The sequence below is a fragment of the Gadus morhua genome, chromosome 6, assembly GCF_902167405.1.
Source record: "Gadus morhua chromosome 6, gadMor3.0, whole genome shotgun sequence".
Taxonomy (NCBI): Eukaryota; Metazoa; Chordata; class Actinopteri; order Gadiformes; family Gadidae; genus Gadus; species Gadus morhua.
This window is the reverse complement of record NC_044053.1, coordinates 15,398,875-15,423,636: the sequence shown is the minus strand read 5'-3', so window position 1 is coordinate 15,423,636 and position 24,762 is coordinate 15,398,875. Positions and strand designations below refer to the sequence as shown.

At 43.0% G+C, this 24,762-nt stretch overlaps 3 protein-coding genes across 5 annotated transcripts; 1 reads left to right on the top strand and 2 right to left on the bottom strand.

Annotated features, from left to right (window-relative positions):
• Positions 1-64: 64 nt before the first annotated feature.
• On the bottom strand, positions 65-12,289 carry ark2cb (arkadia (RNF111) C-terminal like ring finger ubiquitin ligase 2Cb). 3 transcript variants are annotated; one of them, XM_030357769.1, is made up of 8 exons: positions 12,093-12,289; positions 7,977-8,307; positions 7,535-7,582; positions 6,912-7,041; positions 6,516-6,620; positions 6,013-6,108; positions 5,439-5,542; positions 65-4,324 (listed from the first exon to the last, which is right to left on the bottom strand). In XM_030357769.1, exons 1-8 carry the CDS (start codon positions 12,151-12,153, stop codon positions 4,207-4,209), a joined length of 993 nt encoding a protein of 330 aa, XP_030213629.1. In that variant the 5' UTR covers positions 12,154-12,289; the 3' UTR covers positions 65-4,206. The 3 variants fall into 3 exon arrangements, with proteins under 3 accessions (XP_030213629.1, XP_030213627.1, XP_030213628.1); XM_030357767.1 differs by having other exon boundaries at positions 7,454-7,582; positions 12,093-12,288; XM_030357768.1 differs by having other exon boundaries at positions 6,534-6,620; positions 7,454-7,582; positions 12,093-12,288.
• A 438-nt stretch (positions 12,290-12,727) lies between these two features.
• On the top strand, positions 12,728-17,086 carry atp5fa1 (ATP synthase F1 subunit alpha). The gene is made up of 11 exons (XM_030357766.1): positions 12,728-12,903; positions 13,368-13,443; positions 13,823-13,992; positions 14,206-14,379; positions 14,482-14,648; positions 14,978-15,278; positions 15,525-15,749; positions 15,856-15,963; positions 16,068-16,212; positions 16,327-16,477; positions 16,569-17,086. Exons 1-11 carry the CDS (start codon positions 12,844-12,846, stop codon positions 16,645-16,647), a joined length of 1,656 nt encoding a protein of 551 aa, XP_030213626.1. The 5' UTR covers positions 12,728-12,843; the 3' UTR covers positions 16,648-17,086.
• Positions 17,087-19,471: 2,385 nt separating this feature from the next.
• LOC115545709 (phospholipid phosphatase 1) lies at positions 19,472-24,758 on the bottom strand. The gene is made up of 6 exons (XM_030359116.1): positions 24,283-24,758; positions 22,764-22,915; positions 22,016-22,305; positions 21,628-21,685; positions 20,768-20,944; positions 19,472-20,404 (listed from the first exon to the last, which is right to left on the bottom strand). Exons 1-6 carry the CDS (start codon positions 24,338-24,340, stop codon positions 20,282-20,284), a joined length of 858 nt encoding a protein of 285 aa, XP_030214976.1. The 5' UTR covers positions 24,341-24,758; the 3' UTR covers positions 19,472-20,281.
• Between the last annotated feature and the right edge of the window lie 4 nt (positions 24,759-24,762).

Sequence of the window (24,762 nt, the reverse complement as noted above, 5' to 3'; positions counted from 1 at the left end):
GATGCTCAATTATGTGTCCGTCATTCCTATTCAACAAGCCAAAATGAGAAAAGCGAGGGACATGTTTAATGAGCATTTTAGGCGGTTTATTTGAAAAACACATACAAAAAGATCATATACAAGACAATAAATAAAAAAAGGAGACAGAACAGTTTGGGTTAAGCTATGCAACTTTTGCATCATCATTAGTAATAAATACAGTACAAAATCCACCCAGAGTGAATCTAAAGAGTTTCCACAATAATCACTGATCATGTTATTCTTCATTATGATGTAGCTATTGCTTTCATATTATTGATACATACTTCTACTTTTTCTATAAAATACTCAAGATCATAAAACATTGCGCGGTTACAGCAAAACAGCAGTGTGTTGTACAAAGATGGCCGTGTCCCTTTTCACTGGCAGGTTAATAATCAACATGGGTTTTGTGTTTTGTGTATTTTTTTTTTCTCAGCAGCAAAGAAACATCTGAAATATTCAAGAAGGTACAGCATCATATTAAACACATCTACAGAGCTACTCCCACGTACACATAGGAAAACCTGAGAAGGACATGCATTAAAAAGCTTGTGCTTTGAGTTCTACTGTTCATTCCGGTTCACCAGCTTGAGTTAATACTATGGCTACGGTCCAGGTCGCTCTGGATTAATGGGACACACTGCAGAGGGCATAGGGTAAGGCCAGTGAGAGCACGAAATGAAATAATAGTTAAGACCAATCAACGCTACCCAATCCGTAATGTGGTATAATTATATGCTGGATTAGGGGAAAAATGCACACAGAAAAACAAGTGGTTAGCTTATTATAACCAGGTGTAATACAAGTCTATCTAGAACCGGATAACCACGGTAATACACCATTAATTTGCTCAATAAGATCAATAGCTTGAGTTAGCATGTTAGCTACCATCCGGACCCCACACAAACAAAGCAATTGCCAGCAATACATAGTACCAAATAATACAGATCCCCGCTTTTGGGGGGAGGGGACAGGGCAGGGAATAAGCTTTGAATTAAGATCTGGATATGATGGAATATCCTAAACATGGTGATATCAAACAGACTGAAAAACAACTCAAAACAAATAGTATTGATTATGGGAAATAAAGCTGTACCATGTTTTGAAAAGCAAGCAATGGCCATAATAATAATAATAATAATATTGAGGGATTGTCTCCCATCTGGTCTGATCAGACAGATCAAAAAAAGTGATTATAACGGAAGATGAGAGGAACAAAAATGTGATAAAAATGTATGACACAGATGGAATGTGATCCAGTTCAACAGCACCATGCTGGCTAGAAACTGTTTTTGAAATACTTTTCGAAAAGGTTATTATTTTTTTCTTTCTTTGGAAAAAAAAAAGAAAGGAAACACACAGACGGCATGCAAAAGCATCCCCACCGACCAATGCATAATGAGGTATTATTTTTTTCTATTTTGTGTTATTTCTAAATAAATATATTGATTAAATTGCAAAGTTATGAGATAGAGACATTAAATATTCCACCACGATAGCTAGCTAGCTACAGTTAGTAATAAATAATGATTGTTAAATACTTAAGGCATCTTAAATCACAGCATTCTATGTGGACTAGAAACTCCATTTTCATCCATGTCAAGATTATTTTTTTTGGGATGGAGGTTTCATACGAAAAAAAAAAGAGGAATCAAAATAATGAACGCAACACAAACAGTCAAGTTACCCTCCAATAGTACACAAGGAAGCATGAAGATACTTGTAACTCAATACAAACACATAATCTAGGACAAGGAGACCCCACACCACCAAACCAAAAAATCAGGCAACTCCATATTATAGTGCATTTACAAAACACAAGCTACATTAGAACAGCAATAAATATGTTTTCAGCATTGCAGCTTTATCTTCAAAAATGGTTAAACAGACAAGGCACCCAATTACCTTGTCCAAATTGGCATGAGAGCGAAATAAAACGAAATAAAGAAATCTCAATTTCCATAAGGAACAAAAAAAGATAACTAATGGAAGAAACAGACAACAGAAAATCCCAACTTAAAAGTCAAGAAAAATCGTTTGGTATTTTTTCTTTTCTTTTTTTTTTTTTTTTTTTTTTTAAATGGATGGCTTTTCTCCCTTTCACCCTCCTTCAAGCGAACTACACCAACATGGCTCATGCATGATACAGACAAAAACGGCTTCTATCACGGAGCACATCACAGCCATACTAGCAGTACCATACACTACTATCATGGAGAGAGGGGGGGCTGGGTGGGTTGTGTTGCAATCATACACATTCTAGAAACACATCATTAGGCAAACTAAAGACCCATTTTCCCCCGTAACACCAGACACGGCCGTTTTGGCAAAAGAAAAAAAACGGAAAAAAGGGAGCAACTCATAGATTAGATTGAAATGAGGAGGAGCCGACACGACGACAAACAACAAACGTAGGCGGTTAAATAGGTGTAGAGAATCACGTGTGCTTGTTCGATTAGGCAATAAGGTTCCGGTAAATAGGTCATACAAACGTCACACTGCTGTTCACTAATGGCGGGACTCTGCAGGCACGGCGTCCTCGGGGTGGAGATCATGCCGTTAAATGAGGCGACGGAGGGGGGGTTGACGGAGAGGGGGTCACTGTTAGACACGGATGTACGTGGCGCACCACCTCTGGGGACCCCACTTGTCGGAGGGGGGGGAGGTCGGCATTGAACGGTGGATCAGTCTCTGGGGGCAACTTTGGTGTGTGTGTGTGTGTGTGTGTGTGTGTGTGTGTGTGTGTGTGTGTGTGTGTGTGTGTGTGTGTGTGTGTGTGTGTGTGTGTGTGTGTGTGTGTGTGTGTGTGTGTGTGTGTGTGTGTGTGTGGAGAGAAGGGTGCGATGGGGTGTGACTGGGGTGCATTCTGGTCCCCCTCCAAGGGTGAGTGGGATCGGCAGAGTCATCGTATACGGTTTCACATGCTCACGACACACACGCATACGCGCAGGCGTGCACACACTCCCTGTTCTCTACTTGGGGTAGAAAACAATCCCTGTCCACAATACGACACAGCCCAAGCCTGCCATACAGCATGCACATCCCGGGCCTCCGCTCTAGGGTAGAGAGGCCCGGCTACAAACACTACACAGATCACTGGAAGCCATGCCTGCAGTTAGCGGTTTTAGCATCAACTCTGATGACGTCTACTAACGGTAAATCCAAGACCATGTTAGATAAAAGAGAGGGACAGTGCGCGAGAGAGCGCCAGAGAGAGATACTGAGAGTTTTTTGGCCTTTTTTTTTTTTTTAACAGATTCTGTAAAGCTTCCTTCTATGTAATGCCTATGAAGATTTAACATTCCAAATATCTTCACATTTTAAAAAGAAAAAAAAGTTGCATTTCTCCTCTCTGCGGTTATATAATTCACGTAAATATGTCTTAAAGCGAAAGGTTTTTTTTTTGCTTGCTACACAACACTGTTACTCTGCAAATAACTTGAAATTCAGTACTAGACTCCAAAACACCACAAGCATTCAGCTACAAGAGTGCACACCATACAACCTCATGCCAACCACTGGTTAATGTTCTGTACAGATGTACTGAGGGCTTGGCTAGGGGGCGCTAGCTTAAAGGATTTGTTTTTCACAGGCCTGGGGGGGTGGGGTCGGGGGCGTGATGAGGGAGGGGGGGGGGGTAGAAAGAGGTGGCAGAAACAGTGATGGGGTTTGGGGAGGGGATTGGGACAACCTCATCACAGCGAGTGAGACAGGGAGCGAGAGAGAGTTTGAAAGATTTGGCGCGTTACATCTTGGTGGCGGTAACAGGGAGAAAGTGGACCGGGGTACACAATCTGACAGAGTCACAAGAAGCCTCAGCACATCTGTCTTTGGACATTTACCCCCTTTTTTTTTTCTCTCCCATTCAGCCAGAGTCAAGCGTCCCTCTAATGAGCCCTCTACCTATGCATCGGCCCTCCCCCCTGCCCCAACCCAACCCCACATTTCCTTGCCGTGTTGCGTGTGCTTTGTTGATCCCCTCGTCCACATTGGGTTGGCTCTTCGGCTGGCTCAGAAGGCAGGCTCATTGGGTGGTGCAGAGGGCGGGAGGAGGAGGAGGAGGAGGAGGTGGTGTTGTCGTCGTTTGGCAGCGCTCCGACCTCCGGCCTCCCTCCAGAAGGGGGCGGTAGAAGAATGACGTGACCAGATCCAAAAAGCTGCACGGGTGGCCCGCAGGAGGGGGCATCAACTGTCGGCGGACAGCTGGGTCTCAATGTCCACTCTGCAGATGGGGCACTTCCTGCTGGTGGCCAGCCACTGGTCCACGCACCCCTGGTGGAAGAGGTGCATGCAGGGTAATCTCCTAGAGAGATGAGGGAGGAGGGTGAGAAAAAGGTTAGGCTGCGAACAGCAAATACTAAAATCGATATACCTTCATGGCGTTGATAGAAGACCGAGTTGAGAGCAGAGCATTTTACAACACAACACTTTTTGGGGAGTGTTTGTAGGGTTACTCAGTTCATGTGTGCCACTGGGGAAGGCCAGGAAGCCTTTCACACGTGACTCAGGCTAGACCTATTGTCCAAACTTTTCTTTTTTTAACTGTGACTCATTTTATGTTAGAAAATGGGCAAAAGCAAAGGGTTTAGAGTTGTCCCCGAAAAACACTTTACCTCATAGAAATGGTCTAGAAAGCAATTTAAAAACATCATTATAAAGCTCTCCCCAAAGGTTTGATGCAGTTCAGCCTGTCAACTGATGCCATGAGCTCCCTCGACCCACTGAGAAGCTTTTTATTCTGTATCAAAAAGGTGGATAAAACAAAGATTCTGCCTAACGCAATAGGATGGCTGCACACTCCCTTTATATAAGAAACGTTTGTTGCAAGATGGCAAAATCCTTGCTATATTTCCAGATGAGGAAATGTGAAAGCCTGTTAGCACGTCAATCTTAATCACTTAAATTCATGTGGAACTTACTAATAAGTCTAAGTCTAAGTCTAAGTCTTCATGCGCATCAATTCAGCAGGAATATAATGCAAGTGTAGTCCCTATAGTGTAATATAAAAGTTTGAGCAGCTGTTTCCCCAGCATGGCCCTTGGGGGATACTGAGATTGCTACTCCCCAGAAAGACATCACAATTTAAAACTGAATGCACAGCTATTTAATACATGTACAGTACAAGACATAATTATGGCATGTCTTGTACGACCATAGTTGATCGACATTGATGGCCACTGTAATGGAAACCAGACAAGATAAAAACATCTCAAGGTATGTCATGTACTTTCTTTCAAAGGAAGCCCGCTGCACATCATACATGATAAATCAAGGATGACTTACCAAAAGCTTCACAACGAGACCCAGCTCTTACAGAGAACATTGTCGACTTGTAGCCGGGGTAAGGGACGCTAACTTGACATTCTCTTCCCAAAAGCATTTGCGTTCATCATAATGAGCCAATAGCGAGTGTTCACCTGACGTCCTCTGCGTCCTCCAGCATGGACAGACAGATGGTGCACTTCTCGTCCGTGTCCAGCTCCTCGTCCTCAAGACACATCTTCAGGTCCTGTGGTATTCTCTGTGGAAGGGTCACATTCATTCACTGTGCCATGCCTTACCCAGACCCAGACAGCCAGTGTCGGCCAACAGCAATGTCCTAATTAAACAGATATGTCACACATTTGAGATACTCAGTAGCAATAAAGAATACAAAAGGTCCTCATATAAACATAGCTCTAATTTAATTTATTTTGACTCACCTGCCCCCGACATTTTTGGGTGAGTCTCTACAGCGATGCAGTTTTTTCTAAATATTCTAATTACATTGACTCCTAAAAGGCTTGATGACTCATCCCTTGGTGGGAATTGTTTATCCTGTAACCCTGACTGTTCTGTTCAGTGCGTCACCCCCTAAGAAATGGAAAAACCACGGGATGCAACCCCCTCTGCAGTCTTCTGGGGTTGTGCCTCGATCCCCCCCCCCCCCTCCCCAACCCACCACCACCACCACCACCACCGCCGCATTCTTTCTGCGCCTTTGGTCCTCACCTTCTTATACTTGTGTGGGAAGGTGAACCTCTCTATGGTGGTCTGGACAGCCCCGCGGTTCACGCTGCCCAGCCGGTCCTCCAGCTGCAGGAGCTCCTATACACCAGAGGGGGGAGGGCACACAGTTCAATCGGGGGAGAGACCATCCTCCCTGTTGCTCTGGATGTGTTGATGATGATCACAAAAAACATGCAATTTGCACTGATGAACTTTAAAAGAAAAAAAGATTATAATGAATGGTTTCTAAATGTGTTTGCCTTTTAAAGGTCGGCTCTGCTCCCAAAATAAATCTGTAAAGAAAAAACGTGGCAGCTATTGGGGGGTGTTGGATGAGTGAGTGGGTGGGTGGATGGATGGATGGGTGGGTGGGTGGGGGAATGGTTGGTGGTGGAAGTAGTAGGTGAGGCGGGCTGGTCGAGTGAATTTGGTCACAGGATGAGGCATGGTGATGAATGGGTGAGGACAGGTGTGTCTGCTGGAGGGAAGCAGCAGGAGCGACCAACCTCATAGCTCTCTCTCACCGCTGAAGCGTGGCGGGAGGGGTTGAGGCTCTGCAGAGCCAGCAGGTGGAGCTGTGGGTACGGGTAGTTCCGGATCTCGTGGACGACCTGCGGGCGGAGCACATCACAGGAGCAGCAGAGGTCAGCTGAGCGGTGGGGGAAATCTATGAACAAACAGACACGTCCCAGCAGTGGCTGTCTGGCTGGCCGGCTGGCTTGACCTGTTCACACTAAAGGAAATGTTCTCCATTTCTCTTGGGTCCAAAAGTGCAGCGCGATGCCCAGTACGAGTCAAAAAAGCTGGGAAGGTAATTAAGATGAATTGCCACGAGGGCTCTGGCTTTGTCCACAAAAGCGCTTATCGGGTACTTTATTGTAAGGAGGGGGGGCGGGGCTCACCACTTGTGTTGAGGCATTGTTCCTGGGGAAGTGGTGCATCCGGGGAGAGGTTAGGTAGTGCTGATAGTGCTGTGGCAGTGGATGGAGGTGGTACTGGTGGGGGGGCATCCCGGCATCCACACTCAGATCCCTGGGAACGACAGCCAACAGAGGAGCTCCCGTCAAGCCCATGCCTCACAGTAGACAGATCAACGTTTTGATATGGATTGGGTTGGTCACCCCAATGAGAGGAAGAACTACAGTTGATAGGAAGATGATCACATCTAATATGCTGCACATACACTCTTCCACAACTTAAAGTGTCTACTTTGGAAGGCATTTTATATACCTGCAGTGTTGTACTAAGATGGTTGTCAGCAGGGGTGAGACAGTATCGTGTTTGAGGTGTTTGCATTTGTGTAAATGCATGATTATTAAACATGTGAAGGACCATAAGTCTGGTTTTAAGTTCCAACACAAATAAATACAACTATGAGTGGGGGCCAGTTAAAAGGTCCTGAGACCAGTCTGTTATTGTTGAACCCTGTAATGGGATGTATTACCAGTCTGTCCCTTCGGCCAGGTAACGGGGCTGCTGGAGCACAGGCTGAGGGGTGACATGGAGAGGGGGGGCGAACTCATACCCTGGTCTCAGTCTGTGGGTCTGGTGGGCAACTCTCTCTGGGGTGCGTCTGCAAGAGGACAATCAGAACAAAACCAAGTCACAATCATTGATAAAAAAACGTTACTCAATGGAAAGCAGTACCTTTATGTGAACCGGAAGGAACCATCAGTTTAGTAACTATTAACAGAACCCTTTGTTCATCTATTTCATGAGACGGGTGCGTAGGAGAGGGATGAGGTCTTGCATCAAAACATCACCAATAAAGCTCTTATTGCAAGTTAGACACTGTGCAGCAGCTTGTTTGCAACTTTAGCGAAGTCACTCTAAAATATCAAAATGCAGCAACAAATCAAATCTTTTATGGAGTGCTCAAATGGATCAGGTGAGGTTATGATTGCCGTTCCCCCCCCCCCCCCCTGGTGGCGATTCCCCTAGGTGACTTCAGCGCGACCATGCGGTACCTGGATGGCGGCAGGATGTGTCGGTGCTGGGCCTCCAAGAGCTGCTGCTGCAGGAGGTATTGCTGGTGTAATGCCTGAGGTAGGAAGGGGGGGGCGGAGATATCCTGGAACTGGGGCGCTGGCAGGGGGTTGAGGGGTGCGTGGAGAGGGGGGCCATGCTGGTGGCCCGGTGGGGCGAGGTGGGGGTTAATGCCTGACTGGGGCTGCCCGGGGTGGGGCATGGGGAAGTCCATGGGGAGCGGGGCCTGAGGGCCTAGCTGGAAGTGCCGGCAAGAGGTAGCATGGCTGTGCTGCTGTTGCTGCTGCTGCTGTTGCCGGTTGAAATGGGATCCTGCGGAAGGGGGGAGGGGATAAGGAAACTCGTCAACATCGCTGAGGAGAGAGATATGCTGGAATTAATTGTAGGTGAAATGTGGTGTCACTGCGTATGTGATGCAGCGTTCTTAATGAAGCCCTAACGCTTACCTATGGTGAAAAATACTTCTGTGGGGTGGGGAAATGATGATAACCAGAAGTACCATGAAAACAAGAGGCAGTTCTTTTTTTTTTTTTTGCCTGCGCAGTGTCTACTTTCCAAGTGCTATTAACCTTTCTCTGACATATTTCCCCATCTATTTTATTCAAAAGCGCCATGGAAGTCAGGTCGCAGTTTCGCCAATTCTGGACACAAGAAACCGGAACAATTTGTGACAAATGTGTTGCATGAAGTTCTTGTAAAGTTGCTGGCTTCCTGCAATGACTTTATCGTCAAGATCCACATTAAGGTCTGCAAGATGACTTTTACAAGTTCATTATGAAGCTAAAAAATAAAAAAATGCCTGTTGAATTAATGTTTTTCGGTTTACGAAGCCGACTGTTAATTGTTTTTGAAGTTCACTTCTGCTCATTTTTCTCACTTACAGACCCCAAAATCCAGGGGAAATTGCTAGAATAGCATTACATGCCAGTTCCATGGTTTTCCCTGCTCTCCAAAACCACAGCTATTTAGAAACTAGAAGAAACTTGTTGCCGTTAGGCTTCATGGGAATAAAAAAAACAGGGCTTTGTCTAGGGCGGGAAGGAAAAGCTTAAACTTGCGTTAGACATTTTTGAAAGCTAACTTGATAGCGAAGAATTGACGCTTATTTTACCCTGTCAGGAAAGGACATATTAGATTCGATTTTAAATTTCATTTTATTCTCCAATACCCGTAGTACATATTGTTGTATATTTTTTTATTAGAATATAATTGAGAATGTATTGTGAACCGCTTATGTAAATTATTTCTGCTTTTCTTCCAAATATATAAATATACTCTTTATATAAACAATCTCTTGCAATAGGTTAAAGTAGCTCTAATCATGAGGAAACAGGCCAAGTCTACATAGCATTTACTAATACACTTGAAAAATGCAGCAGAGCTATAACACAACCTGAAAAAAAGTTGTTTTGGTTAAGAAATGTATCAGGTTTCCTGCATGACTGCCTGTAACCACTGTGGAGAAGGCAAGGATAACACATTTGTTATTCAAGTATTCCAAATTCCGTCAATCATTTTGAATAAAATACATTTTTTTACATAATGTAAACCCATACATATACAAATGTATTTTCTTTTCTTAGTATGGAAAATATATTTTAGTTATATCCCCTGAATATTCTATTCCTCAAAAAGGGATAACATGACTTCCCCTGGTCAGAGGCTTGAGACTAAGACTGTGTCATAGCATGCTGCATTTGTTCAGGCATCTGTGTAAACATAGACTATGAATGACAGTAGATAGACTCATTCAGGCCCTGTGATGACGGAAGCGTGGAAATCGTCTATCTATGTCACAGTGGGAGGAGGTGGGGTGGGGTGAAGGAGGGGAGGGGGAACTGGAGTCGGGGTACACGGGAGAGGGAGAACAATAAATGGAAATCAGCAAGAAGCACACTGAAGGTTAGGAAAAACACTATTTTCTTTATTGAAAAAATATTAGTATATCTGGAATTTGTGTTGTTTTTTTGTTGTTGTATTTTTTAATAATAGTATAATTCCATGCAACAAAAAAAATGTAAAATATAAACGTAGACTGAAGGCAAGGCCCACCATGCTCCATATAGGGTTAAAAAAGAACAGAAGCAGCATCCAATGAGAAGACGTGTTGGCTACAGCACATGATTTCAGTACAGCAAGGGTACATCTTTACTACAGAAAGATTACATTGGATTTTTCACCAGTCCATGTAGTAAAAAACAACAAAAACAAATAAACTATGAATCATAAATGTGACCATGCATTGAAGTAGGCTACTATTACCAGAACAAAAAGGTAAAGAGAGACCACAACCAAACAATAAAGACGTTATTACTAAGAGAGGATCTCTTTAGCAGTGCAGGAGATAGGCATCCCTGTGAAATGGATAGCATTTTGGCTTTATGTTAGTGGGGAGAGGGTAATTGGAAAGTTATGAACCACCAGTGATTGTGTTTTGCTTAACGTAGCTTAACCGTTTAATGTTGCCCCATAGGAGGGAAAATGCCCAGACATTTCAGTGTGTTTCAAAGCTTTAAATTTGCAGAAGGGTAACAAAGGATTACACAAAAAATGAAGACGGTTATGGCGGGTTGTTTTGAACAGGTGCAGTGTACTTGTGATAATTTTAGCGATCCCTCGACCAGTATGCCCGACTGCTGAAGTTGAGCAAATCATTATATGGCATGCATGGGGATCGAACTTATAAATATTTGCCAAATTCGATTCCATCTGAATCATGTACAATGCACCCTGTGTGAATAGAAGGGAGATGAGCCGAATTCTGGTGTTCAATGCAGTATTTAGAATCATGCAAAATGTATCCACTTTACAGGAATTTACAGCATGTTGTCTATCAAGACTGGATGGGAGGTACACAATGACATTCAACTGATCATCTAAGAATGATCTAAACGTTCAACTCTATTGCTACAGCCATTTAACAGAATAAGACAAAAAATGTGCTCTGTTATTGCTATAGGTGTTAGCTATGTTTGTCTGGTTTACATGGAGACCCTATAGAGCTGCAGACATTCTTGGGGGAGGAGAGGGGGAGGGGGTGCTTTTTTAATACCAATGTCGTCTTCTGATGGAAAGAGGAAATGAAGAAGGGGTTCACAATACAGCTAAATGCAGAGAACAGGCCACGCCACACCACACAGCAGCAGATGATCATTAGCTACACAATGGGGGGGAAGGGGGGGAAGGGGGGGGGGGCGACAAAGATCTGATAAATGCAGAATGTAGAGCCAGCCTCGATACTATGAAACAGGGAATAAGAACAGAAATAAAAGCACAATGAAATCATTGATGCCACTGTTGTAAAATTAATGTCACACTGTAGCTTGGAAAATGCTTTGTACAGAGACGGCACATTGGGGTGTTGAGCCAGACAGACTAAAAAGCCAATTATAAACTAAACAGAAAAGGCAGACACATGATCTGACGGCTCAGCAGCAACGCGTTTACCTCTCAATCGGCAGCGTATCTTTAAACTAATGCCATGTTTGCATGTTGAAAACCCCGTGAGCGCTAGCAGCAGCAGATGATCTTCAAATGACATCATCCAGACACTGATAAGCTGCCTGGCTGAAGGGCTCCGTCTACCTCAGAGGTGTTTTAGGTTGCAATCAACATAACGACAGGGCCAAATGCATTGCGAGGTTCAAAGTTAAAATTCCAAATTATTACGACACAACATTTACACGTGAGTGTAGTTCACACGACACTAAACGCGTGTTCTTGTAATAACGCTTTTCATTTCACTTGACGAAAACACGTTCTTTTGTGAGGATGTTTTTTTTCGCTTCAGGAAGTAGTCGGCACCCGCCAGCCAGTGAGCTGGTCTTAACAGGTAGGGCTGGTCGTAAATACAAACCATCTACGGAAAATCGAGGTTATTCGGCGGATTGGTTGTATTTGGTCTAATAAAAACTCTAAATTGGACTCACGGTTGTACCGATTTAGTTTAAATCCCGTGTTCGTTTTAAAAAGGAGGACTGGCTAACCCGAGCTAACACAACAGTTAGCTCGGTGTAGCTAGCCGCTAACAGCTGCAATGCATATTAAGATAAACAGGGCACATGTTCTTGTGATTCATATGAAGCGGAATACGTTACCTCTGTTTCTGACTGAGCCGAATACGGGGAGAACCAGGTATCCGACATGCACTAAAACCATCCTGGGATCCTTTTCTTATCTTGCCGCTGGGTTATTTAGAGATGTAAAACAGCCCATGCGGACCTACATTCAAGCGGCTGTTGCTGGCTAGCACCACACAGGCAAACTGTCAACGTCCTCATCCTTCACAAAGCACACGTGTCATTCTGCCTTCAGGCCGCAGGGGGCGGTGTTGCGTACATATCTTTAGTATGTTTTGGTTAATAGTATGTTCGGCTTTTTAATTCATTTTAAAAACATATCTTTAGTATGTGGTGTTTAACATAATGCTAATCTTTTATATTATTGTATAGAATTCTATATTTTTTTCTATGTTATAGTATTGATAGTTTATTTCATTATATTTATGTTTTTTAATGCTTTATATAAGACGACAGAAAAGCCGACAAAAAAACAGTTTGAAACTGCTTTGGCAATTTGCATTTATATAAATATTTTATTTAATCAATATTTTTCATTCCTATTTTAGAATATGATTGTGTACTTGAAATTATATATTGCACATTATAAATCCATGATAATGCACCATTGTTGATACACCGTGTCTCCTCTCCAGTAGGTGTCAGCCGTTAAAAGTAGAGTTTGACGTCACTCACAGCGCAGCAGAAGAAGTCTTTCAGCCATTACCTTCTCTCTCTCGGTTAGGTCGTTGTCATTAGTGGAGGACAGGTCACCAAACGCCACGCTAAAATGTTGTCCGTAAGAGTTGCAGCTGCCCTGGCCCGCTCCCTGCCCAGACGGGCTGGATATGTAAGTATTACAGTGAAAGGCTTCATGTTGTATTATGGACCTATTGAGTGTATTTAAACTCAAAATGCGGATATTTTGGGCGTGAAGGGTAACAGGCCTCTAAAGCTGCCTTCGCACGTTAGCCATCTTGACGTTTTCGTCTGATTGCACGCTTTGTCGTTTATTATTTTTCCTTTTAGCTAAATACAGTTTTATATTTGCGATACCTTTTAAGTTTTGGGGTACATCTAAATGTTTTAGACTTTATGACAAGTCGTGTCTGGTTAGCATCCGCAGATGCTAATGCTAGTAGACTAGACTCATTCAACCACGCTCTGAAGGTCAGGAAGACTGACAGCGCTTGTCCTCCATTTGTACTGCAATGTACTCTGCTGTTGCAATGTCATTTAAATGCTGCGTACCATTAGCAATGAATATTTTTTTGTTTTAATCGTTTTTTGCATTGCATCTGTCTTTAAACTTAGGTGGCAAAGACTCTACCAGCCGCCTGCGTTGGGGTCAACCACCTCCACACATGCAGACCATGGCTGCAAAAGACCGGTAAGCAAGACAAAATTAACACGCATTTAAACATTTAGAACATTGCCAATGTCAAACGTTGCTAGCGTTGACCTGTTAATCCTCCTTTAAAAAAGAAAGGTCATTAGCTGTTCTATGCGACACTGAACTAGCGCTTATTTAGCGCTGCTAAGTCACATTCATAACTGCCTTTAAGAATGTAGCGATTCACACAAACTGAGATTTTTTATCTTAAATGACATATTTATGTTTAAGTTCGCAATTTGTGAGGTCATTTCGGTTAGCAGCAGTTGTTCCGTGCTTCACAGCTGTGTCATGCTACAGAACTTCCATGGCTAACAAAGTAATAATTTGCCCTTGCTATGAGAGTTTGATGGCAGCGTTTGGTTTCGTTTCACAGGCACTGCCGAGGTGTCCTCCATCCTGGAAGAGAAGATCCTGGGCGCAGACACCAGCGCAGACCTGGAGGAGACTGGCCGCGTGCTGTCCATTGGTGATGGTATTGCCAGAGTGTACGGGCTCAGGAACGTCCAGGCAGAAGAGATGGTGGAATTCTCCTCTGGACTCAAGGTGGGGATGAGGAGTTGTGGTTGAAGGTGCACACGTGTCGGTCTCATACAGGCTGCACAAGAGGTCTCAATCACTGACGCATATAAAATAGCTATGTATCATTAGTGACTACTTTGTTCTCGGGCAATATTTTCTTGAGCCTTAACTGATCTTAATATTACACTTTTGCATTATAAGTTTTAATTATCTAATCATAAAACTTGATTTTCCCAGGGTATGTCTCTGAATTTGGAGCCGGACAATGTTGGTGTGGTGGTGTTCGGTAACGACAAGCTGATCAAGGAGGGGGACATTGTGAAGAGGACTGGTGCCATCGTGGACGTACCTGTCGGTTTGGAGCTTCTGGGCCGCGTTGTGGACGCTTTGGGAAATGCCATCGATGGCAAGGTCGGTTTGAATGGCTGCCTTTCTTGCCCTTGAGTTCTCTCAGCTGTTGGACATGAAGTCTTGTCCAGGAGCTCCCATACCTGACTACTTCCTTCCCCTCAGGGACCTCTGGGCTCCTCCATCCGCAGGCGTGTGGGTCTTAAGGCCCCCGGTATCATCCCCCGTATCTCTGTCAGGGAGCCCATGCAGACTGGAATCAAGGCTGTGGACAGCCTGGTGCCCATTGGCCGTGGCCAGCGTGAGCTCATCATTGGGGACAGGCAGACCGGGTAAGCTGGAAGTGAAGGGCAAACACCCCACAGGAAAGACTTGACAGATTTATTCTTGACTATAATGGTTTCTAATCTTTTTCTTCAGAATCCTTGCAAGGGTCACCTTGAAAGTCAAGTTTAGCAAGGTCACCCTGTGTCTTTATAAATAGTATGAGATATTCCTAACTTTAGATTTTATATTGCATCCACAATGCTAGAAGTTCAGATTGTTTTGGGTTCAACATGTTCTTGTATCTTTAGCGCCGATGTTAAACATTTTGTTTTATTTACTTGGGAAGAGTGAACTTGAGTGCTTTCGCTAATGGCCAATCTTGACCATTTCACAGAAAAACCGCCATTGCCGTTGACACCATCATCAACCAGAAGCGTTTCAACGACGGCACAGACGAGAAGAAGAAGCTGTACTGCATCTACGTGGCCATTGGCCAGAAGAGGTCCACCGTGGCCCAGCTGGTCAAGAGGCTCACAGACGCTGACGCCATGAAGTACACCATTGTGGTGTCCGCCACCGCCTCTGATGCTGCCCCCCTGCAGTACCTGGCCCCCTACTCTGGATGCTCCATGGGAGAGTACTTCAGGGACAACGGCAAGCACGCCCTGATCATCTACGACGATCTGTCCAAGCAGGTGAGGGGGAGCAGGTGCCCTTGGATTAAAACGATGGATTTAAATTTTAAACATGCATGTGAATTTCTTCAATATTGGATTTGTTGTGTATGAATTGTATAGTGCCTTAAAGTTAACATTATGCTAATGTAATACCCCAGAGCTAATTTATTTTATCAATGTGAACTAATGTCATGTATGTATGTATTTTTTTTTTATCAAGTAAAGGAAACAAATGAACCATCTTTTCCCCCTTCCATTGTGTAGGCTGTGGCCTACCGTCAGATGTCCCTGCTGCTGCGTCGTCCCCCCGGTCGTGAGGCCTACCCCGGTGACGTGTTCTACCTTCACTCCCGCCTGCTTGAAAGAGCCGCCAAGATGAACGACAACTTCGGTGGCGGTTCCCTCACTGCCCTCCCCGTTATCGAGACCCAGGCCGGCGACGTGTCCGCCTACATTCCCACCAACGTCATCTCCATCACAGACGGACAGGTGGGTCTGCCGTCCCTCCTTGCGTCGCAACTAAAACATGTTCCAGCAGATGCTCTGCGGGTACCTGACCTGAGTGAAGTTAATCGAAATATGGCTCAATTTCTAGATCTTCTTGGAGACAGAGTTGTTCTACAAGGGTATCCGCCCCGCCATCAACGTGGGTCTGTCTGTGTCCAGAGTAGGATCTGCTGCCCAGACCAAGGCCATGAAGCAGGTAGGCTCTCCGGAAGAGTTTCCCTCTTGTTACAGCCTACACGAGCTTCCATGCTCCAACCTTGAGAACATCCACTAACCCTTCGGCGTCCTGTTCCTCCCCAGGTGGCCGGTACCATGAAGCTGGAGCTGGCCCAGTACCGTGAGGTGGCTGCCTTCGCCCAGTTCGGCTCTGACCTGGACGCTACCACCCAGCAGCTCCTCAGCAGGGGCGTCAGGCTCACTGAGTTGCTCAAGCAGGGACAATACTGTGAGTTGAAGCCCACAGAGGCACTTAAAACGTTTTTTTACATCAGATTATTATAATATATATTTTGGGTTATTGGTTTCACATAAAGTCCAACTTGCCGTTCTATCTTCGTAGGCCCCATGGCCATTGAGGAGCAGGTGACGGTCATCTACGCCGGTGTCAGAGGGCATCTGGACAAGATGGATCCCAGCAAGATCACACGGTTCGAGAAGGCCTTCCTGCAGCACATTCTCAGCCAGCACCAGGAGCTTCTGGCCAGCATCAGGCAAGTCATCTAAAAAAATAATAATAATCACACTCGCCATGTTGACTTTCTGATCACCCGACCTGACCATGCATTCTTTTTGCTTATTCAGGAACGACGGCATGATCTCCGAAGCATCTGATGCTACATTGAAGAAGCTCGTATTGACCTTCCTGGCCAGCTTTGAGTAAGAGGAACATGGCACTTCCCTCCTGATCTTCAGTGTGCGCTCTGTCCCATTACACTTATCTATGTGCACCCCGAAGGCCAAAACCTCCATGTACAGATTTCTGAAAAGAATAAAATTTTACAAACCCCGGTTTGCTGTTCAATTCTTCTTGAGGGCTTAAACTATTTGCATTTCTTGGTTGGTGCCCACCAGGAATAATTCTACAGTGGCTCCAAATGATGTTGGCTGTTTAAAAGCACTTGGTGTTCATGAACTTCATATAGCATTGACTGACCTAATGCTTCATTATACCGGTTATCTTAGATTTGCTAGTGTTCCTGTTTGTGATTTCCATGTAAGGAAGCTGTAGGCTTGTTGAGCCGCACATGTAAATCTAGTTCAATTTGGTTTGAAAGCGTTGATGTTTGTTACGAAAGTTAATAAACATGGTGAAAAGCTAACATTTATTTCTCTGGTCTTCCTTATACAATCACGCTGCCAGATAACTTTAATTTTGTATTCTCAAGACCAGTGAGTTGACGTTTATAACTTTTATCCAATTAATTTGCTACGTTCCTCGGCTTACAGCCAACCGTAGATCGCTAGAATGACCACTAGGTGGCAGTAGCTGCTTTCCGTAGATCAAGCTCCTGGCCTAGAATAGTAGCCGGCTTTACTAAAGGCAACTGCTACTTCCTTAGGCCACTCACGCGTCTGGCCCTAGCCTAGAGCATGCTTGTCCCGTTTGAACTATTAATGGCTTTTCTACAGTGACTCATAGACCAAACCAGTTTAGCCTAGATGTAAAATGGGTTAAGACAAACCACACCTCAACTGATTAGTGTGTGCATGTGTCAAAAAATATATTGGACTACAGATAGAATAAAGTCTCAGTTGGGCTTCATTTTCCTGGCGGCTGTCTAGATCTGCATCCTACAGGCCTGTTAATCTAGGCTGGCTCTCTGTCAGCACTGTTCATAACACTAGCTCATCAGCTAAACGCGTTGATGGCTAAATTTCTTAATGGCATCCATTAATCTCATTGCATGAACCATCAGAGCCTCACTTCCCAAAAGTGGTACAAGCCACATTTGAATAAAAGTTGCTAAAAAATCCTATCATAGGATATATGTTCAGACATGACGCATGTATTAGTTGCCCCTAATAATAACCGACTCTGACAGCCATGCTTCAGGGAAGTGTAAACATTGTATTGTGAATGCATCGGGAAAATGGCAAATATAAAGGGAAAAAAAACCTCATTGAACATATAGAAATATAGTTGAATATATTTCCTAAATTACATTTAGGAAATCCAACATATGCTGAAACAAATAGACAATCATCCAATCTCTAACCCTGTTCAACAACACAATTGGCTCTTAGCTTGCCATTATTACCAACAGCATTGCTGCTTTTCAAGAGACAACATGTGACTTAATGCATCTGCAGTCAATAAGGCCAATTGTCGGCATGGCAACAAGCAATGATCAAATAATTGCTCTTAATTCTGACACAAGGGCTATTATTTGGGAACACTATACCCTAAAAAGTTCTGGTAATATTTTTGGTTATTTGTCCAATTATTTGTTTTTAGTATCTGATCTGCTGAGTGAGTACCAAAGCAGATCTTTTATATAGGAACCATTATATTCTCTCAACTACCTGTACATTTCTGTCCCTAGTACATTTCTCCAGTAATTAATTGCATCACTGCTTATCAGGGCCGGATTAACAATTTTCTGTGCCCTGGGCAACAAGGCTCTAGGGCCCTATACTATAGGTACAGATGGGCCCCCCTGCGCCAGGGATAAAGTAAAATATTTTTTTTTTGGTCGTGTTATGTGGTGTCTGAAGATGTATGTTTGCACTTTGAAAAAAAATAAATAATAATAATTATCAAGGGCCCCTTTCATGTCACGGGCCCTGGGCAAGTGCCCAGTTGCCCTAATGGTTAATCCGGCCTTGCTGCTTATGAGCATAGCGTTCTTACATCATATCTGAAGTCATGAGGATGAATACTATGTGGTTGTAGGCTGTTATATCCAATTGTATTTGCTGGCAACCCGTTCTTCTTTCTGCAGACGTAAACAAAAAAGAAGCCGTTTGCATCAGATCTCTTCACCCACAGCCTGACCATAGAAACGTACACAGATTTTCTCAAACCCAATTTGCAAAGACTAGAAGTCGAGTTTAGCAGGGCCAGACTTATGCCAAAATAACCACACAACACTTAATTTCTACCCGTCGCCATGGATATTTGCAGATTATAATAAGGATGTTTTTTTTGGAATTCATGTTATTTTAATGTTTGTAGTGCTGATATGACAGTATTAATCACATATCAATGTAGGGTAGTTCGGTTATTATAAAATAAATGTCTAATGTATATGTTTTGACGTGTAAATGAACCTAGAGTACCTTTCTACTCATTGACATTATGTTTCTACTTTCTATGCAAACTGAGGTCTCTCCCCAGCAAAATCTTCCTGGAGGTCGACAAACAGAAAACATTCAGAGGCCATTTTAATTGTCTACCATTCCATTAGGCTCCATTAGGTTAACAAGCAACTGACCATTTTGTGTCACGGATGGTTTTTACTTAAATTTCAATCAATAGGCTGCAAGCCTTGTATATAACATTGTCCAAGTGATCAGATAATGTTGGGCATTTACTAAACACAAGGCAGAACCTTAATGCAGAAATGACAATTGTTTGTTTTTGTTTTAGCCAGGCATTTGTCTTAAAAAGGACTAACCTTGGTTACACACCCTCAAGTTTCTCTTCCTTCCTGTTTATCCAGAAAATGTATTAGTAATACAAGCCAGACAGAAGACAACGCATGTTTATGTTTAGAGGTTGGTCTATATTTTAATATGGCTTGTCAAGGCAGCAGGATCTGGCAAAGTAAACTGAAACATTTTTATATTTACTTGAATCCTGTTTTATTTTGAGCTGAAAAAAATTGAGCTTCATTAAAAACATACAAAAACAACATTGCTCTCCCACCATAGGGATACTATATACAAGATTGAGGGGTTTGGGGGATTGTGAGAGATACATTGCGAGTAGCAGCAGAAAAACGATTTAGTAATTAAAACAATATTAAATATATTATTCCATATTCTTTTTGGCTAATGGGTATTTTATTTTATCCATCGTCACAGGTGCCAGGCCTTCTACAGGCCTGTTCAAGAGTAGATCTACACCGAGTGTCTCGTTTTATTGTGTGGAAAAGTTATTTCCACCATGGCAAGGGCACTAAGCTAGAGAACACAATGCCAACCAGTAGTGACTGATATACAAAAATACTGGTACAGTTCTGTTTTCGTTCACTTTTAATGTGAACTGTATTGTAATCAGGGTTCTGCATAATACATTTCACCATGTTCGAATTAAATGAGGAAATTTCCAACGTCCACTATCCTTGATCTTATATCTATGCTTATTGCTTAACACATTCAAGACCCTATAAACAGCCTGCTTGCTTTGGAATAGTCCCAGGGGGGATCAATAGTAAAATTGTGCATAAAACTGCCAGCAGTTAAGTTTACAGATATGAACAGTCCACTTGAGTTCCTTAGTACATCCATAATAACCCTTACATCGAGTTGCGGCTAAGCTAGCTAGCCTCTGCGTCTGTAAGGCCATTGCTTCAATCAGTGCTTCCATAGTGGTGCCCATTGGAAGGGCTCTCCTGTAAACTGGTTTCGGAGATATCCTCCTCTGGCACCTCTGGGGACACGCGTTGTTTGAAAGAGTTCGACACAAAGACCACCTGTGGGGGTAATTACAACCAATGTTACATTTTAGATATGATGCTACCTTTTAGCAACATTGTACTGCAATAGTAATGCACACCAAATGCTTTTCACCAATTGCATTTATCTAAAATACAAGTATATATTATGTTTATTAAAAAATACATATAATCTCAATTTAAACTAAAATTGTGTGCTTTAAGTGAAAAAAATAAAACGTATCTGCGGCCATTGTAGAGAAGCATCTGCTATGATATATAAATGATATATTAGCCTACCACACATGCCTTGTGTGTATTCAATATCAATCTCCTATTATAGAGTTTCACTATGAAGCCATTAGGTCGTCGTTGACCAAGGGGGTAAAGGGCTGTACTTACAGTGAGAACGGCCACCACGGCTCCCTGCAAGAGGCCAATGAGCACGTCACTCCAGTGGTGCATGTAGTCAGACACACGGGACAGGGCCACATACATGGCCGTGGCCAGCAGGAAGAACTGGATGGTGGGGCGCAGCAACCTGGCCCATTCATACTTGAGTCTGGCCTGGATGTACAGCTGCAGAGCAAGAGAGGGACACACAAGAGACACACAGACACCCTTATTGTCAGGCTCTCAATGGACCGTCTATCCGTTGTCTTCGGTTTATAAGTGCATACGCTGACGTTGTGCTCATGGGTCACAGCTACAATCTCGTGGAGATGATATGGGAAAGTCCACTTAAGAATATAGCCATATGGGGAGCTATACATCCCTATACATTGGGTCTCAATGGACCGTCTATGGGTTCTAGTAGGTCAGAAGAAAGTTAATTTTAACTCAATCAAAAAACAACAATTTAATTTTCAATTCGATTTTACACTAATTAATATATACTCATGAATATTATATTTAATGTCTGCCAAGACCTTTCGAGGAGCACCTCATAAAGAAAAAGAAAAGAAATGACCGTAAAGAAATTATGAAAACACATGCAGCGACTGAGCAAAGAGTGCCAAACAAACATTTTGTAATAATGACAAGCCATAATACAAAATGTACTGAACAATATTTATATTCAATCATCATTCAATCTTATTTTGACTATTATTTATTATTATTATCCATTTCAAGAATAAAATCCCAGGCACCACCTGCACATATCACCAGTGGTACGGGTACCAAAGGTTGAAAAACACTGCGCTAGATTGCACTAAATTCCACACACTACAGCTTGAAATGAATAAATGTGTACTACTTACTGCCAGAAACAGCATGCAATACATCGAAAAGGATGAATGACCAGAGTAGAAGGAAAGTCTGTAAATAGGAGACGAGAGAAAACAAATGAGAGTGAGCAAACAATTTATTAACACAAAAAGATTCTTTCACTCCAAAAGGAAATAGCGACTCAGCCTTACTCAGTGAAACTGACAAAGGCAGCTGCAGAGTACTGCTAAATGATAGGGTTATGTGCTAAATGAGCGCAATGATGGGTGCATGTGCTAAATGAGTAAAGTTAAGTAAAAGCCCCAAACATTTGATTCTCGCATAATCAGAAATTATAATTGATGACTATTAGTTTATACATTTTCTAATTAAAACACACAAAAAAATTCTATCAGCCAGTCGCAGTCCCAAGTTGTTTACCTGGCTTCGACTTCCTGTTCCGGATCCCCTGTACATGTGAAGCCCTCTATATATCGTCCTGACTTGCAGTCGATCGCTTCCCAAACAGGTTTACAAGCAGCCAAGTAGTGTGGGCGTAGCCGACCGATGGTGGCTTTGGCGATATCTGTCAGCGACATGGTGGCCAACGCTCCAAACACACAGCTCCCCAAGGCTCTGTAAATGCTCGCCACATAGGACATCCCGTCGACGCAGGCCCGTTGGGATTTGATGCGAGACATGTAGACGGTGAGGCACTCGCCGCAGACGATCTGGGAAGGATGGAGTGTGAGCCGTGGTTCCCATGGCAGGAGTTAGGGTCCGATAAGTAGCAGTATACAAAATATAAATGGGGAGGTAAGCAGAGACAGACTTGAAAAGAATTGAAAGACCCAAAATAAATATGATTTATTTTAGTGTGGACAGTAGGTGATTGGGTAGGTTGATCATTTCGTTTTTGAATCATGATGTGATGAAATAAATATATACATTGTGTATAGCCTCTACGGCTGATGACACCTGTACCTGATGAGCAATCAGGCCAAACAGAGCTTTATATCCCAGCACCAGAGTCTGTCATCTCTCTTTTTGCCCTCTATCTCGCTAGCTTACGGGCTGTTGTCTTTAAATGAGAGCTCAATCGATGCTGATACATAATGACAAAATCATGTACATCTTACACAGTCATCCCATACATTATTGAGATATCCTGTGAATAGCGCTCACTCACCACAATCAAGGTGAATGGGATCATGACTCCTCCCAGGAGCTGGTAGGAGATGGTCTCCACTTTGAGAGGGTACCTGATGCTCTCATCGTTGCAGAAGAAGCCCCGTTTGAACGGGCTGTGTTGAGGAGTAAGGATGAAAAAGGGAAGCCCCACTAGAAGAGTAAAGGGAAAGGAGGCGCATGTTTATGATATGAAATAACAATATACCAACGTCCAAAGGTCTATCAGAATGAGACATTGGAAGTCACATGGTCACTAAGGATCCTGTGGCTCTCGACAGAGACACATTTATATCTTTACAATCTATTCATGATAGATTGATAGACTGTATGCATATGTATCCATCGTCAGGCTGTCCATAAGTTCAATTATTCAGTCTTTTAGGAAACCAGTGCAGATACAGTCTATTGGGCAAGCTGCTTAGTGTTTTACTTTATCTAAAGTTATTTGTTTTATACTCATATTTGTTGCTGCCAATGACTCCCGTATTTCCCTCCAGGGATTAATAAAGTTCATATTTGTATTGTTTCTGCCCTCACCCCTCCAATGTGCCAAGAATGTGCCCGAGTTCAATGTCAGCAGAAAGTTCGGTCTTTCTTGTGGCTCCCTTTTTGAGCTTCAACCTTGCAAAAGCAATGGGGCAACGTGTTGACCAATGTTATGAAACGCATCTGAAATTGGCAGATTGGCGGTTTGGAGCGACCATGCAAATAAAGCCCAGACATCACGGATAATTAGACTAGAACTTGACAGTCTAGTTCAATAGAGAAAAAACAACCGAGAACTAACATGTAAAAAAGCAAGATGCCTTCAATTTCAGTTTTATTTCATATTCCTTCCTTGCCCACTTACTGAGCTATTTAGAAAACTTCTGAACACCTCGTTGTGTGTCTGTCTACAAGGAATGTTTCCAATACCTGTAAACACCTGGTGGTTGCAGGTGTGCCAGTGACATTTCAGGGTGTGTGCAATCACCAAATATTTTGCCAAACCTTGTGATCTCACAGCCACTCCAGTTCAAGCAATTATTTTATATTATAATCTTTGATTTGGAACTAGGAGCTCAAACAGACACCGGCTCTGGGGTGTAAATTAACATAACTGCTTTCTCAATTGGAAAAAAAAAATCCTTAAAATTGCCCCATAACCAACCAAATATTCAATGTCACAATGTATGTCTATTTTATTTTGTCATCATCCCCTTGAAGGTCCATTGCTCCAAAAAAGGAAACATAATTTACCTTTGATAGGTTATATAAAGTTGTATTTTGGCTACAACTAAAAAGGCTGTAGCCTTCATTTTGTGAATAGCCTACTATTTAAAAAACTTGGCTGAAGTACAATGATACTATGTTTCGCCAGGTGGGTACTTCTATGTGGGCCAAGCCTACAGCCCAGTGTAATTGGGGGAAATGTGTTTATTATAGGCGTCTTCAGTCAAATAGCCGTATAGGCCTGCCTACCCATATCCATAATTTATTCGCAGTACCGACAGAAGTAAAACCCTTTCTTTACATACCCAGAGCGAGGCAGGTAATGTCGATCAAGATTAGTGGGATCCTTCCAGCTTTCGACATATTGAGTCTTCTCAAAGACTGTCTGGAAAATAAAAGCCTCGTCCCGAGTGATCGACTGCAGATGGTTCGTCCAGAGAAGAGGCTAGAGTCTACCGGTCTTGCTATGCGTGCAAAAGTATCGAACAAATGTTGTCATGGTCAGCTTATATACTTCCTCATACTTAATTACTTCTCTTTACGAATGTTAAAAAACTAAAATGGAAAAGCCCATTTATGTGAGTAAAAGTAAGAACGAAAAGACTACTGTTCTACGTCTAGTCTAAAATCAAGCTATAAAAGTATGCTCTATCGTGCCTCCATAGCGAATGTCTTCAAACTAACTATACTCTGCCTTCCGCGTATCGTCGATCTACATCTAGAGATAATCACGGCTGGGGGATTACTGACTCGACGACCGCTGAGCGGGACCACAGGATCGCACC